This window comes from Haliotis rufescens, unplaced genomic scaffold (assembly GCF_023055435.1).
Source record: "Haliotis rufescens isolate VD_foot unplaced genomic scaffold, xgHalRufe1.0.p SCAF_568, whole genome shotgun sequence".
Classification (NCBI taxonomy): Eukaryota; Metazoa; Mollusca; class Gastropoda; order Lepetellida; family Haliotidae; genus Haliotis; species Haliotis rufescens.
The window spans coordinates 5,892-18,301 of NW_025964299.1; the positions used below are offsets into that span (position 1 = coordinate 5,892).

General features: G+C 41.2%; 2 protein-coding genes across 3 annotated transcripts; one reads left to right on the forward strand and one right to left on the reverse strand.

Moving 5' to 3' along the window:
• Positions 1-3,732: 3,732 nt before the first annotated feature.
• LOC124141482 lies at positions 3,733-5,755 on the forward strand. Of its 2 annotated transcripts, XM_048385283.1 has the most exons (3): positions 3,733-3,743; positions 4,328-4,394; positions 4,863-5,755. In XM_048385283.1, exons 2-3 carry the CDS (start codon positions 4,340-4,342, stop codon positions 5,627-5,629), a joined length of 822 nt encoding a protein of 273 aa, XP_048241240.1. In that variant the 5' UTR covers positions 3,733-3,743; positions 4,328-4,339; the 3' UTR covers positions 5,630-5,755. The 2 variants fall into 2 exon arrangements, with proteins under 2 accessions (XP_048241240.1, XP_048241239.1); XM_048385282.1 differs by lacking the exon at positions 3,733-3,743 and having other exon boundaries at positions 4,242-4,394.
• Positions 5,756-9,527: 3,772 nt separating this feature from the next.
• LOC125374413 lies at positions 9,528-11,019 on the reverse strand (the record flags this gene model as incomplete). Its single annotated transcript, XM_048385284.1, has 2 exons — positions 9,528-10,368; positions 10,961-11,019. Coding segments are annotated over 2 exons (826 nt in total), but the record flags the coding sequence as incomplete, so codon positions are not given.
• Positions 11,020-12,410: the final 1,391 nt, after the last annotated feature.

The window sequence follows — 12,410 nt, forward strand, 5'->3', positions numbered from 1 at the left end:
CCATGTCAATTTTGACTTAGTTTTATTTTTGAATGTTGAAAGTGCCTACAAATTACCTCCTGTAAAGTACATTTTGTATTGAGCACTGAGATAAAACTAGCAAATCCAGACTAGTACTTTTCTAGTTGTTTTGTTATTTCGTATTTACATCTACGTAATGCTTTGTGTCGATTATTAAATCCAGCAAAACAGGGTTTTTTTTCATTTCCATGAGTACTTTAGTCCCAACCACAAACTAAAAACATGCACGTCGCTATACGAGTGAGACGTAAACCCCTTCATCGCACATAATGTCAATGCGGGGAGTATAAGATTGGAATGGCTGTGTAAGGTTCGTCCAGATTAACTGTACACATTTTGAAGTTTTCTAAAATATTGTTTCTCAATGGTGTAGTTTGTGCTGAGCAATATATTTTAGGCTAGAGTACACCATCAACTGTCTAGATAGTGTATAATCCATACTGGTTTCAGAATAGATGTATTGAACTATTATTCCATGAGTGAGTCCATTCATGATCTTTTTTAATGTTATTTCAAGAAGGCAGTGGTTAGAACATATTTCGGAATCGTGACTGACAAAACGTTTATTCCTCATATTGATGTTTCAAGTTTAAATGTAAATACCCAAGGTGAGGTGAAAATAAGGTTTAAACACGTGTGTGCGCGTGTGTGCGTGTGTGTGTGCGCGTGTGTTTGTGCGTGTTTGCGTGTGTGCGTGTGTGTGTGCGTGTGCGCGCGTGTGTGTTCGTGTGTGCGTGTGCGTGTGCGTGTGTGTGCGGTGTATGCGTGTGTGTGCGGGTGTGCGTGCGGGCATGTGTACTAGTCCGGACTAATGCTGGTATTATAGAACTAGCTTACTGAGATACCATGCTGAAGATTAACGTGGATATCTCACTCACACACGTGACAGTAACTCCAAATCGATCAGTTCTTGTTTTTAAATCTAGAAAACCCTTCAAAATGTGTCAAAAAAACCAGAAAACCCCAATACAACCACGTGCTATATCTTGTAAACCCCGCTATGACATTAAATGATTCAAAAAGGGGTTTAAAGGAGCGTTCAAGATTATTGCACTCATATAGCGACGTGCATGCACGTGTGTGTGTGTGCGTGCGTGCGTGCGCGCATGCGTCCGTGTGTGTATGTGGCTGCTTGTATACGTTCTAGTACGGTCTCATGCCGGTTTTATAGTACTAACCCACTGAGCTACCGTACCGCGGTTACCCCATCCAGACACAGTTTACTGACTCCGAGCCGACTATTCCTTGTTTTGTCCCCTTAATACCGAGCTCCAGACATGGTAACAACTGCAAGTGACATCTTTTAAAGTCTTTTTGTATGATGCGAGCGGGCATCGGACCACCGACCTTCCGTTCTCGTCGCAGGCGCTCTATCCACCAGGCCCAAGAGGCGGTCCTTGCCCTGCCTTTGAGAACTGACATAATATGCTGCTGATTATCCGACAGAATATGATTTACCTTTGAATAATCAATCTCATTAAAATCACATCTTAGTTCTCGCTACCGCTGAACAAAGATCTGAGGATATCCCATTTGGGGTCAGTCAGAACGACCTTTCATCAGACCAATCAGAGCGTCGCTTACCAGATCATGAAAGTGATAGTCGGAATGTGATTTCTAATCATGCAGCCTCGAAAACTTTAAAACGGAGTATTCCGAACGATAGTTACGGACTTAACGACTGATTCTATACAATCTAGACGATATATTAGCCATTCGAGAATGTTCTTTTGTTCAGGTTTCAAAATTTTAAGCGAGAATTTGTCAAAATATGTTTCGAAACGTAGTCGCCAATTTGAAATTAGTGCCGTAAAGCACGAAAAAGCTGCCTTCTGATTGGCTAATGTCGACTTCATGTCAGTATTTCCATTGATCGGTCAGAGTTGGCGAAAGGTCGGTCTGACGTGACCCGTAATGGGATGTCCTCAGATATTTGTTTAGCGGCAGCGAGAATTAAGATCTGATTTCAATGAGATTGTTGAATAATATACTCCTGTATTTTAACATTTTCCACCGAAATGACAGTTCATGAAATAATAATAATTTGTTTCGCACACATCTCGAAAAGTAGTAACCCTAGATGAATCGATGATCTTGAAATATTTGAAGTTAAATGTTTTTAGGGAACAAAACCCAAACTCACATAAAAATATAACTAATATTATACTGGGCTTGTCTATTTCAGTAATTTGCAGATACTTGCATTCAAATAGGTAATATTTTGATATCTCGTGATTCCTCTGTGTTTATTTTAATACTTCAACTCCGCGGCGATACAGTGATGCGTGGATCAGACTATGCCTCCAGTACTCCATGCTTGTAAGATCCAATAATGTGTTTAGCTGCGGCGTAAAACAGCTTCCACTCATTCCTGCGTGTACTACCATATTGTTCCCCGACTGCTGACACATGTTCTGATTTAAATTTGATCTGCTGCAGTTTGATGTTTTCCCTGACATATTCTCTTTGTTGTCATTATTAATTTATTCCAACTGTGTTCCACTGCGAGACAGCTGAGAACGTGACGTCAAGCCCACATTGTCTCATGATGCTGATAATGATCTACATTCAAACGTCCAGCACACATACACACACGTGCCAGAAGTTACGAGGATATTTGAGAGTCTCCGACTGGTCATTCTCCGCCAGGTGCAACTCAATCAGGCAGCCTTACCTTCCTTTAGGCTTCATCCCCGGTATCTGCCTGGCGTGTACCCGACTGCCTAATGCCCCCACCTAATAAAATCTCTCATCATCTCATCATCTAATTAACACCGAACCCCGAGTGGTACCTAATATTTGTAATCACTGAGCCGTACCGACTCGCTTTCTACACACTGCAGTTTTTGTTACAGCATACCTCTGAAAATACATTCATTTTTTTGTTAGTATGAGGTGGTTCAGACAAAACTGTTTCAGACAAAATAGATTAGTTCTAGTTATATATATTTTGCGGTGTTCTTACTGGTTGTATTCTCGAACATTACAAGCAAAGTTTGGTAATTTGTATTTGGTGTTTATTCTGAAACTACAGATGTTGAAGTGTTGTGGAATGTCATCGCCCTGATATTACTGTTGATGCTTCTACGAGATGAGGCCTGTGTGTGTTCACAGGCCCTGTCAGAGTGTGTTCAATTTACGGCCTCGCTTATCACACACTTGATTTGAAACCCATCTCTAAAACATACACAAGGTTAGTCGTAAACACAGCATCTTAGAAAAGTAATAAAGCTTGCACTAACACCATGTGTATGTAATACGGTATGGTTTTGCCGTGGACTATGAACGTAAACGTCAACATGAAGCTTGACGTTATAATAGCTCATGGCAAAACGATACTTTGTAGCACTACTTACGGGGGTAGGGTAAACGTTATTTCGTAAGTACAGTGACTCAATCTAGCAGTACTTTCTGATATAACATTGACTACATTGCTATAGCAACCCGAGACTATGTCAATGTAAGTGGAGAACACTTGTGACATCATCGCGCCTACGCATAAATCTGCAGGTGGTCTTTCGCTAGGTCACCGTGACATGAGGGAACGCGGAAATATTGAATGTAATAATACTCGTTGATAAAGTAATTAAATGTGAATTAAATGGTACACGTATCCTATCTACCAACACAAACAAAATGATCCGACGATAAGAAATACCCGTTTATAAGCACAGCACATCCGAAGAATCGTCACTCCACGTCAACGGAACAGCGTTGGACAGGTATGCTACCCACAGTCGAATAGTGTCACTTTTTATTAAATAACGCATATTGCCCAACTAACCTTCATCTTCTATAACAGCGATTCTCTGAGTGAACATAACTATTATGATTGAGTGATATTTCGATAACAGCAACACTTATTCCGATTCTGTGACTGGAATATTACGCTCGTTTGTAAATGTTTTGTATCTGAAGTACACTTAAGGTTCTAATTTGTCCTATATATTCAATGTCTTATGCTCAGTATATGAGGGGGCGGCGGGTAGCCTAGTGGTTAATGCGTTCGCTCGTGCGCCGAAGGCTCAGTTCGATTCCCCACATGGGGACATTGTGTGAAGCCCATTTCTGGTTTCCCTAGCCGTTATATAGCTGGAATATTGCGAAAAGCGGCGTAAAACAATACTCACTTCGTTTATGTCACAAAGGTATTATTCTTTTAATGCCTATGTTTTTTATGTCCGTTATTGTCCATATGTCCATATATCTGTAATATCCGTGTTTCTGATACGTCCTTGGTAGGTCCTTCACGTGTTGTGTTGTGTTCTTCACTCCGATAATGTTCCGCATGTTTGGGGTACGTCAGTGTTACAGGACGATGTCTCAGCTCCGATACCTGCTCCTGGCCGCTGTCACCCTCAGCCATTTCACAGGTAAGATAACTGACCCCCGTACAGGTAGATATATAAACCCATGTAGGTATTAAGTATATACGAAACTCATTCTTGAATTTCTGTTACAAAATGTGCCTGGAAGGAACCGGTCTTGATTGTGTTTCACTGAATGTAATGTTAAGAGGCCATCATGTGTCCCTTAATGCGAGGTAAAAAATATATGTTTTCCGATTCTGAGTATTTTGGGTATTTGCGTCGCGAAAGTGAATTTTAACATTGAATTTGAAACCATTTATATAAAGCAAAACAATGATTTAAACTGTATACATGACACTTCACAGCACGTATATGAATTTAATATTATATTTAAACAAACTTTATGTTTTCCTCCCTCCAGCTCGGACTAAATTTACATACACACATTATTATGCTTTGATTTCCCTTAATTACAACATACTAATGGCATATTACCTACGATTGTTATATCAATTCTCCCCTTCTGACTAGATGGGATTAAACTCTGGAACTCTAAGACCCCAAGACGCAACACAATATGGCGCGGGAACTGGAACATGGATACCTCCACATACAGGGGTCAGGAGTCGGTGTCTGCTGAACCAAACCCCGACGGCAGTAACTACAAAGTCAGCGCCATCTTTCTCTCCCAGGGATCCTACGGCCGCAACGATCTCTTCAGTGGAGCTGAGTTCTACTCTTCTCCTCTAGAGCCCAGGGAGTGCCTGACACTCTCCTACAAAGTGTGGTTCGATGACAACTTCGACTTCGCCTACGGTGGAAAGTTGCCTGGTCTGTACGGTGGCGGGGTCAACTGTACGGCTGGAGGTGACCCAGGCAAGGACTGTTTCACATCCCGCTTCATCTGGAGAACAGGAGGCATGGGTGGAGTGGCACTCTTCACCACATCACAGCAGACACCCGAGTTCTGTACCACTGAAGGGGTGGAATGTAATGATGCTTGGGGGCACCGACTGGGCAGCGGAAGTTTCCAGTTCCAGACCGGAACCTGGTACACAATCCAGCAAACTGTCCGCCTTAACACACCTGGCCAGGCTGATGGTTACGTTCGAATCGTTGTTGGGGGCGTCGGTAAAGTGTACGACGTCAGTAACGTTGTAATCAGAGAATCCTCGGATGTGAAAGTCAACGGCATTCTGTTTTCCAATTATTTCGACGGGACATCGTCATGTTCCGGAAGTCCTGTCGATACTCATGTCTACTTCCGGTATTTCGCCCTCAAGGACAACGTCTGCTAAAACCTGCCCAATTGTGTTTTCTCTCAACCTCGAAGTTTCCACATCCTCATCATCGTCATTAAAAATATAATAAATGGGCATCATGTGAACATAATCAAAGTATACCAGATGTTATTTGAATTTAAATAAACAATGAAACACACTTTCTGTTTTTGTTTTACATATTCATATTTCGAAACTTGTCTCAAGAGATTGTTTTAGGCGCCCTGCTCCCAAACATGTTGTGTATCCCTTAGCAAGTTACTTTGTTTGATGTTGATGGATCAGTGTGCACTCAAATTTCACTCTCATTCCCATTGGGAGTATACACCAAGGTTTAGTCATATTACAATTTCATCCTACCGGGTACCCACTCACTGCTGGGTGAAGAAAGGCTTTCTTTTGAGCGAAACCCTTGAAGACCCAGACAATGTAATGGCTATGAACATTCACTTGGTGAACTGAATCTGAAGCATTATTAATGGACTTATATGTTCTGATATACACGTCAAACAGCTTTAAAATCAATACAAATCTTGCAGCGTAACTTGTCTGTAAAAATAACGTTCTGACATACAAATAAAATGCAATATGTGTATTTTATAGACGCTTCTGTGGTTTCTCTAAACAATCTCCTGTTTCTAGTGCATTTGTCACCATGACCATTCGACTTGTCCCGCTGCAAATGCAAATGAGTAAGTGTATGTTGCTTAACGCCGCAGTCAACATAGCACTTTTTGTCAAAAGTCGCCAACGCGGGAATGAGACATTTCGACATCATGCAAAACTTCGCAATCTCGACTTGTCAAAGTAGGCCACAAAAACACGAAATCGCCAGAACGCGAGAATGCGACATTTTATTTTCTCACGACCTCGCGTTCTCTTGTTCTCGCGTTTTAGACACTGTCCGTGCGCATGCGTAATATTATAAGGTCAAGTCGCATGCGCTCGTTATTAGTCCTGTGGTCGTGCTTCTCTAATGCTCTTCATTCTCCAAGTAGCATTTAGCAAACTTATGACTTGAGCTTGAAAATGCTATGTTATGTACATACACAAGGTCCTTTGTTGATAACAGTCCTCTCCAGACGTTACAGTTTCCTATGTACTTTAAATTAAAACCCTCAACATGCTCACTATAATTAAACAAAAGAAATTATGTACAAATATTCAATGATAGTGAAAAGATAAAATTGTCCGGAAGCTGGAAACAAAATATCACCGTCAGTGAGTGAGTGAATATTGTATAAAGCCGGATTAGTAGTATTGCAGCTATTCGCGGCAACAGCGTCAGTTATAGAAATAATCTCAGGCCAGTGAGTTTCTCAATGAGGCAATATTTTACACGGCTAACATATTCATTAAAACACAATTCTCATTCGACCAATTTGTAGCATTCGTCTTAAATGAGATTGCCCGATGTTTTACCACAACACCGTATTCGCTACTTTAGTCCATACAAAATTAATTACGCCGGTTAAGTATAGTCACCATCTTTACTGAGGCTTAGTTTCAAATGATGTACTTCGCTATTTCTGTTTCAAGTGGATGTGTTTGAAATTGAATTTTGATTCTCAATCATAATATACCCAAAAGACAGCCGGTGTCAGAGAGTGGGATTTCCCCCCTAGCCTAAATTCCCCCCGGAAAAGGGGCTATATAGTCTAATTTCCCCCCAGAAAAAGGGCTATATAGCTAAATTTCCCCCGGGGAAAAATGACTTCATAGCCATATTTCCGCTTTAGAGTCAGATTTCCCCCCTTAACACAAGGGGAAGTATGGCTATATTGCAGAATTTCCCCTATATCCCTCAGATTTTTCAATGCAGTATTAAAAAACATAACCTAAACAGCAATGGCAAAAGCGAACTTCTTCCATGCCATATTTGACAAAGAAATTGGAGTTAAACGTGTCTTAATTGAAAACAAGCTTTTAGGAATCCTGTATAACAAGTTTAGTGTTGAAAACAGAGGATTCCGACTTGCCACTTGTTATTCATGCCAGAGAACTTATTTATGAACTGTTGCTGGATACTAGTAAACACTTCATGTCAGTGATTTTCTACAATGCAGTGATTAAGGGTGTGTTGGAATCAACAAACAGCAAAACAGTGGAAGACAGTTATATTTTAGAATTTCTGGACAAAGTTTTGTCCTGTGTTTCTGGCGCAATAGACCAGCTTGAACTCCAACTCCATTAGTATTCAGTAAAATGAATAAAATTCTTTTTACATATTTATTATGTTCACCAATGTTATGGTTTTAATGGTGCTGAAAATTTCACTGTCGCCTTTATCATGCTGAAGAGCAAGAGGTCCCAGGTTCGAACTCCGTTAGTGTTATTTAGAATAAAGCTTTATTACCCCGAGGGGAATTTGGATTATATTTGTAGTGAAAAGAGTATACATACACTCATTACGAACAATACAATTACAGACCAACACGTATATCTGCACTCATACATAGCACTCCATGCAAACTTACATAACACTCCATGCATACAAACATACACACAGAACATACATGCATAACATAAAGCAACAAAATATGCACTATTAAAGAAGATAAAATATGAATTAACACTAGCACATAAGAATTAAACAATGATTAAGAGACAGGTTGACTTGGTTCATCATTTAAAAATAAAATACTAACGGGAACAAATGAAGATTTGGCTCTATTTGATTAAAAACAAGGTACACGATATCTTCTTCCAGATGGTAAAACGTCATAACAAGGGTATAAAAAGTGATTTGGTTGGTATAAAATTCTATTTGCAAGCTGTAAAACACGTTGATTGTAAAGAGAGTCAAGACTGTTGAATTTGCATCCTGAGATTTTGCTAGCCACAGTAGTTATTTTAGTTATTTAACCTAAGGGCTGACATTAGTACAGGTCCTAAAAGTGTTGTCGCAAGCATAGCCTGCAGTTCACAACCCTGTGCATTAAACAGAATCCGCTCATCAGTTGGTAAATGAACAGATGACGGAAACAGTACTCACGTATATATCTTCCACTGAAACACGAGTTGAAAAAATGGCGGCGTCACCTTTGGTAAGTGATCTTGTTCATGCATGCCTCTGTCCACAAGCAGTAAATGGGCACTAAGGAGTTAATGTGGTAATGGTAATGTGAATTGGTAACCTTCAAGCGCCCGACAGGCAGCTTTGGTTGCATTGGGGGAATAGGCTAGAGGGGAAATTCCACTCTCTGACACCGGGTCCAGTTTATCTTTATCACTTAGTTTTCAAATAGGCAAGCTGTCATGTTGCATATCAGGAACATCAAACAAAGACGGCGAAGTTAAGTTTATTTCACAGCCCGTTGGACGAAATGCGTAGATACACAAAAGTACGGAAACGTATCCGTGATGTGTGCTTTTGTGTGTGTGCTTTTGTGTGTGTGCTTTTGTGTGCTTTTGTGTGTGTGTGTGCTTTTGTGTGTGTGTGTGCTTTTGTGTGTGTGTGCTTTTGTGTGTGTGCTTTTGTGTGTGTGTGTGTGTGTGTGTGTGTGTGTGTGTGTGTGTGTGTGTGTGTGTGTGTGTGTGTGTGTGTGTGTGTGTGTGTGTGTGTGTGTGTGTGTTACGGTATTGTAAATCTGTGTAAGTGAGTGAGTTAATTGGGTTTAACGCCCCCTTTAAATCTAGTCCAGTTATATCGCGGCGTTGTCAGCTTAATGTGGGAGGAAAGCCCCAAATGATGCAGGTCTCAGATGTTAACAACCTCGGTGAAGCCTACGAGCACGGGTATAGTGCTGACAAACCTAGAAACATAATCGGGGCGAACCGGGATTCGAACCCACAATCAAAGGTTTCTGGCGTTCCCAAGGGACGCAACTCTGTACAGCAAATCGCGGCGCCTTAGACGACTTGGTCAATCTGTGTTGAAGGTGTAAATAAACCCATATCATGACATGAGAATGACCAATGTTCATGCTCTTTATTTCAACAGAACAGAGGTTACACTGTGGTTGTTTAAACACATGCACATTAGGATTTCTAGCAGAAGTTGTCCTTGAGGACGAAATACCGGAAGTAGACATGAGTATCAACAGGACTTCCGGAACATGACGATGTACCGCCGAAATAATTGGAAAACAGAATGCCGTCGACTTTCACATCCAGGGATTCTCTGATTACAACGTTACTGACGTCATACACTGTACCGACACCCCCAACAACGATTCGAACGTAGCCATCAGCCTGGCCGGGTGTGTTAAGGCGAACAGTTTGCTGGATTGTGTACCAGGTTCCGGTCTGGAACTGGAAACTTCCGCTGCCCAGTCGGTGCCCCCAAGCATCATTACACTCCACCCCTTCAGTGGTACAGAACTCGGGTGTCTGCTGAGATGTGGTGAAGAGTGCCACTCCACCCATGCCTCCTGTTCTCCAGATGAAGCGGGATGTGAAACAGTCCTTGTCTGGGTCACCTCCAGCCGTACAGTTGACCCCGCCACCGTACAGACCCGGCAACTTTCCACCGTAGGCGAAGTCGAAGTTGTCATCGAACCACACTTTGTAGGAGAGTGTCAGGCACTCCCTGGGCTCTAGAGGAGTGGAGTAGAACTCAGCTCCACTGAAGAGATCGGTGAGGCCGTAGGATCCCTGGGAGAGAAAGATGGCGCTGACTTTGTAGTTACTGCCGTCGGGGTTTGGTTCAGCAGACACCGACTCCTGACCCCTGTATGTGGAGGTATCCAGGTTCCAGTTCCCGCGCCATATTGTCTTGCTTCTTGGGGTCTTAGAGTTCCAGAGTTTAATACCAACTGAATGGAGAAAAAATAAAGAGCTTTCAGATGTAATGTCATAAAGCATTAACGTGCTGTAGTGAAAAGTCATATATATAACGTCATCATTTTATGAAGACGGAGAAATAGCAGGAGTGTGATAGAAACAAGAATCATGCCATTGTGGTGTTGTAATATCACGTAATCAATACAGAAATAAGAGGCGGTCGGGTAGCCTAGTGGTTAAAGAGTTCGCTCGTCACGCCCAAAGCCCGGCTTCGATTCCCCACATGAGTACCATGTGTGAAGCCCATTCTTGTGTCCCCGCCGTGATATTGCTGGAAAAGTGCTAACAGCGGCGTAAAACCATACTTACCCACTCACTGCAGAAGTAAACGATTCAGAAATAAAAATATTTCCGATAATCGTCTGAGTAGTTGTGGACTGTTATTAAGAGGTATAAAATAGACACCAAATACAACACGTGCATTTATATTGCCTCTCGCGAACATTATCCCATTTTTTGTCAATGTCAGTAATACAGCTATTGATAGAAAGTCAGTTTAGTAAAATTCTTCAAACGGAACCACACGGACTAATTGGTCTACCTGTCTGGAGTGAGCGATCTTACCTGTAGAATGACTGAGAGTGACAGCAGCCAGGATGAAGCATAGAAGCTGAGACATCGTTCTGAAACAGAAACATTGACACTGTAGAAACATGGACATTGTAGAAACATGGACACTGTAGAAACATGGACACTGTATAAACATGGACATTGTAAAAACATGGACATTGCAGAAACATGCACATTGTAGAAACGTGGACATTGTAGAAACATGGACATTGTAGAAACTTGGACATTGTAGAAACATGGACATTGTAGAAACTTGGACATTGTAGAAACATGGACATTGTAGAAACATGCACATTGTAGAAACGTGGACATTGTAGAAACATGGACATTGTAGAAATATGGACATTGTAGAAACATGGACATTGTAGAAACATTGATATTGTAGAAACCTGGACATTGTAGAGACATGGACATTGTAGAAACATGCACATTGCAGAAACATGCACATTGTAGAAACGTGGACATTGTAGAAACATGGACATTGTAGAAACGTGGACATTGTAGAAACATGGACATTGTAGAAATATGGACATTGTAGAAACATGGACATTGTAGAAACATTGATATTGTAGAAACCTGGACATTGTAGAGACATGGACATTGTAGAAACATTGATATTGTAGAAACGTGGACATTGTAGAAACGTGGACATTGTAGAAACATTGATATTGTAGAAACGTGGACATTGTAGAAATATAGACGTGCAGTCGAGGATCGTGGACCAAGCAAAAACACGGACGTTCCAGGAACATGGGCGTGGCCACAACATAGGACATACTACGAACATGGATATTGACTGAAACATTGGAGATAACATGGATGATGGAGTTTACATCAAATAGGGTAAATAAGTCGCAGTGAATATTCATTTTCGGCTATATTACGGCGTGTCAGTTAAATGTGGGAGGAAAGTCTGAGGCGATGCAGGTCTTAGACGTTTCCACTTTAGTTAAACCCATGCACACGGTTATAGTGCTGACAAACCTTGAAACATAATACTGGCGAATCTTGTTCGTACCCACGATCAAAGGTCTCTGGTGCACTAAATGACGCTACTATACAGCCATATGAGCTACTACACATGCCTAAGACGACTGGGCCACTCGTGCCCCCATAAGAAATAGAACACTAACAGAAACACTAACATAGACAAGTTTATTGCAATAGTTCTATCGGCACTGATGACTTATATCGGAATTGTTTATATATTCAATAATCATATGAACGTGTCATTGCTGTACTTTCCATATAAAGAAAACAAATGTCTTCACTCAGTAAGTCAGTTCTAGCCGACATCCAGAAACGGCGGTTAGTTTGGCATATAAACAGGTGTCACGTATCATTGTACAACATCTTGAAATACAACCATATATAGTAAACAACGTTTATAACGAACACGCTTATAACGAACTTCCGAATAAAACGAACTGTTTCTTGGTCCCGT

Excerpts from the sequence above, each read along its gene's own strand:
- LOC124141482 (XM_048385282.1), top strand. The coding sequence starts at position 4,301 with ATGTTCCGCATGTTTGGGGTACGTCAGTGTTACAGGACGATGTCTCAG. Across the intron at positions 4,395-4,862 it reads CACCCTCAGCCATTTCACAG|ATGGGATTAAACTCTGGAAC; the intron begins GTAAGATAACTG and ends CCTTCTGACTAG.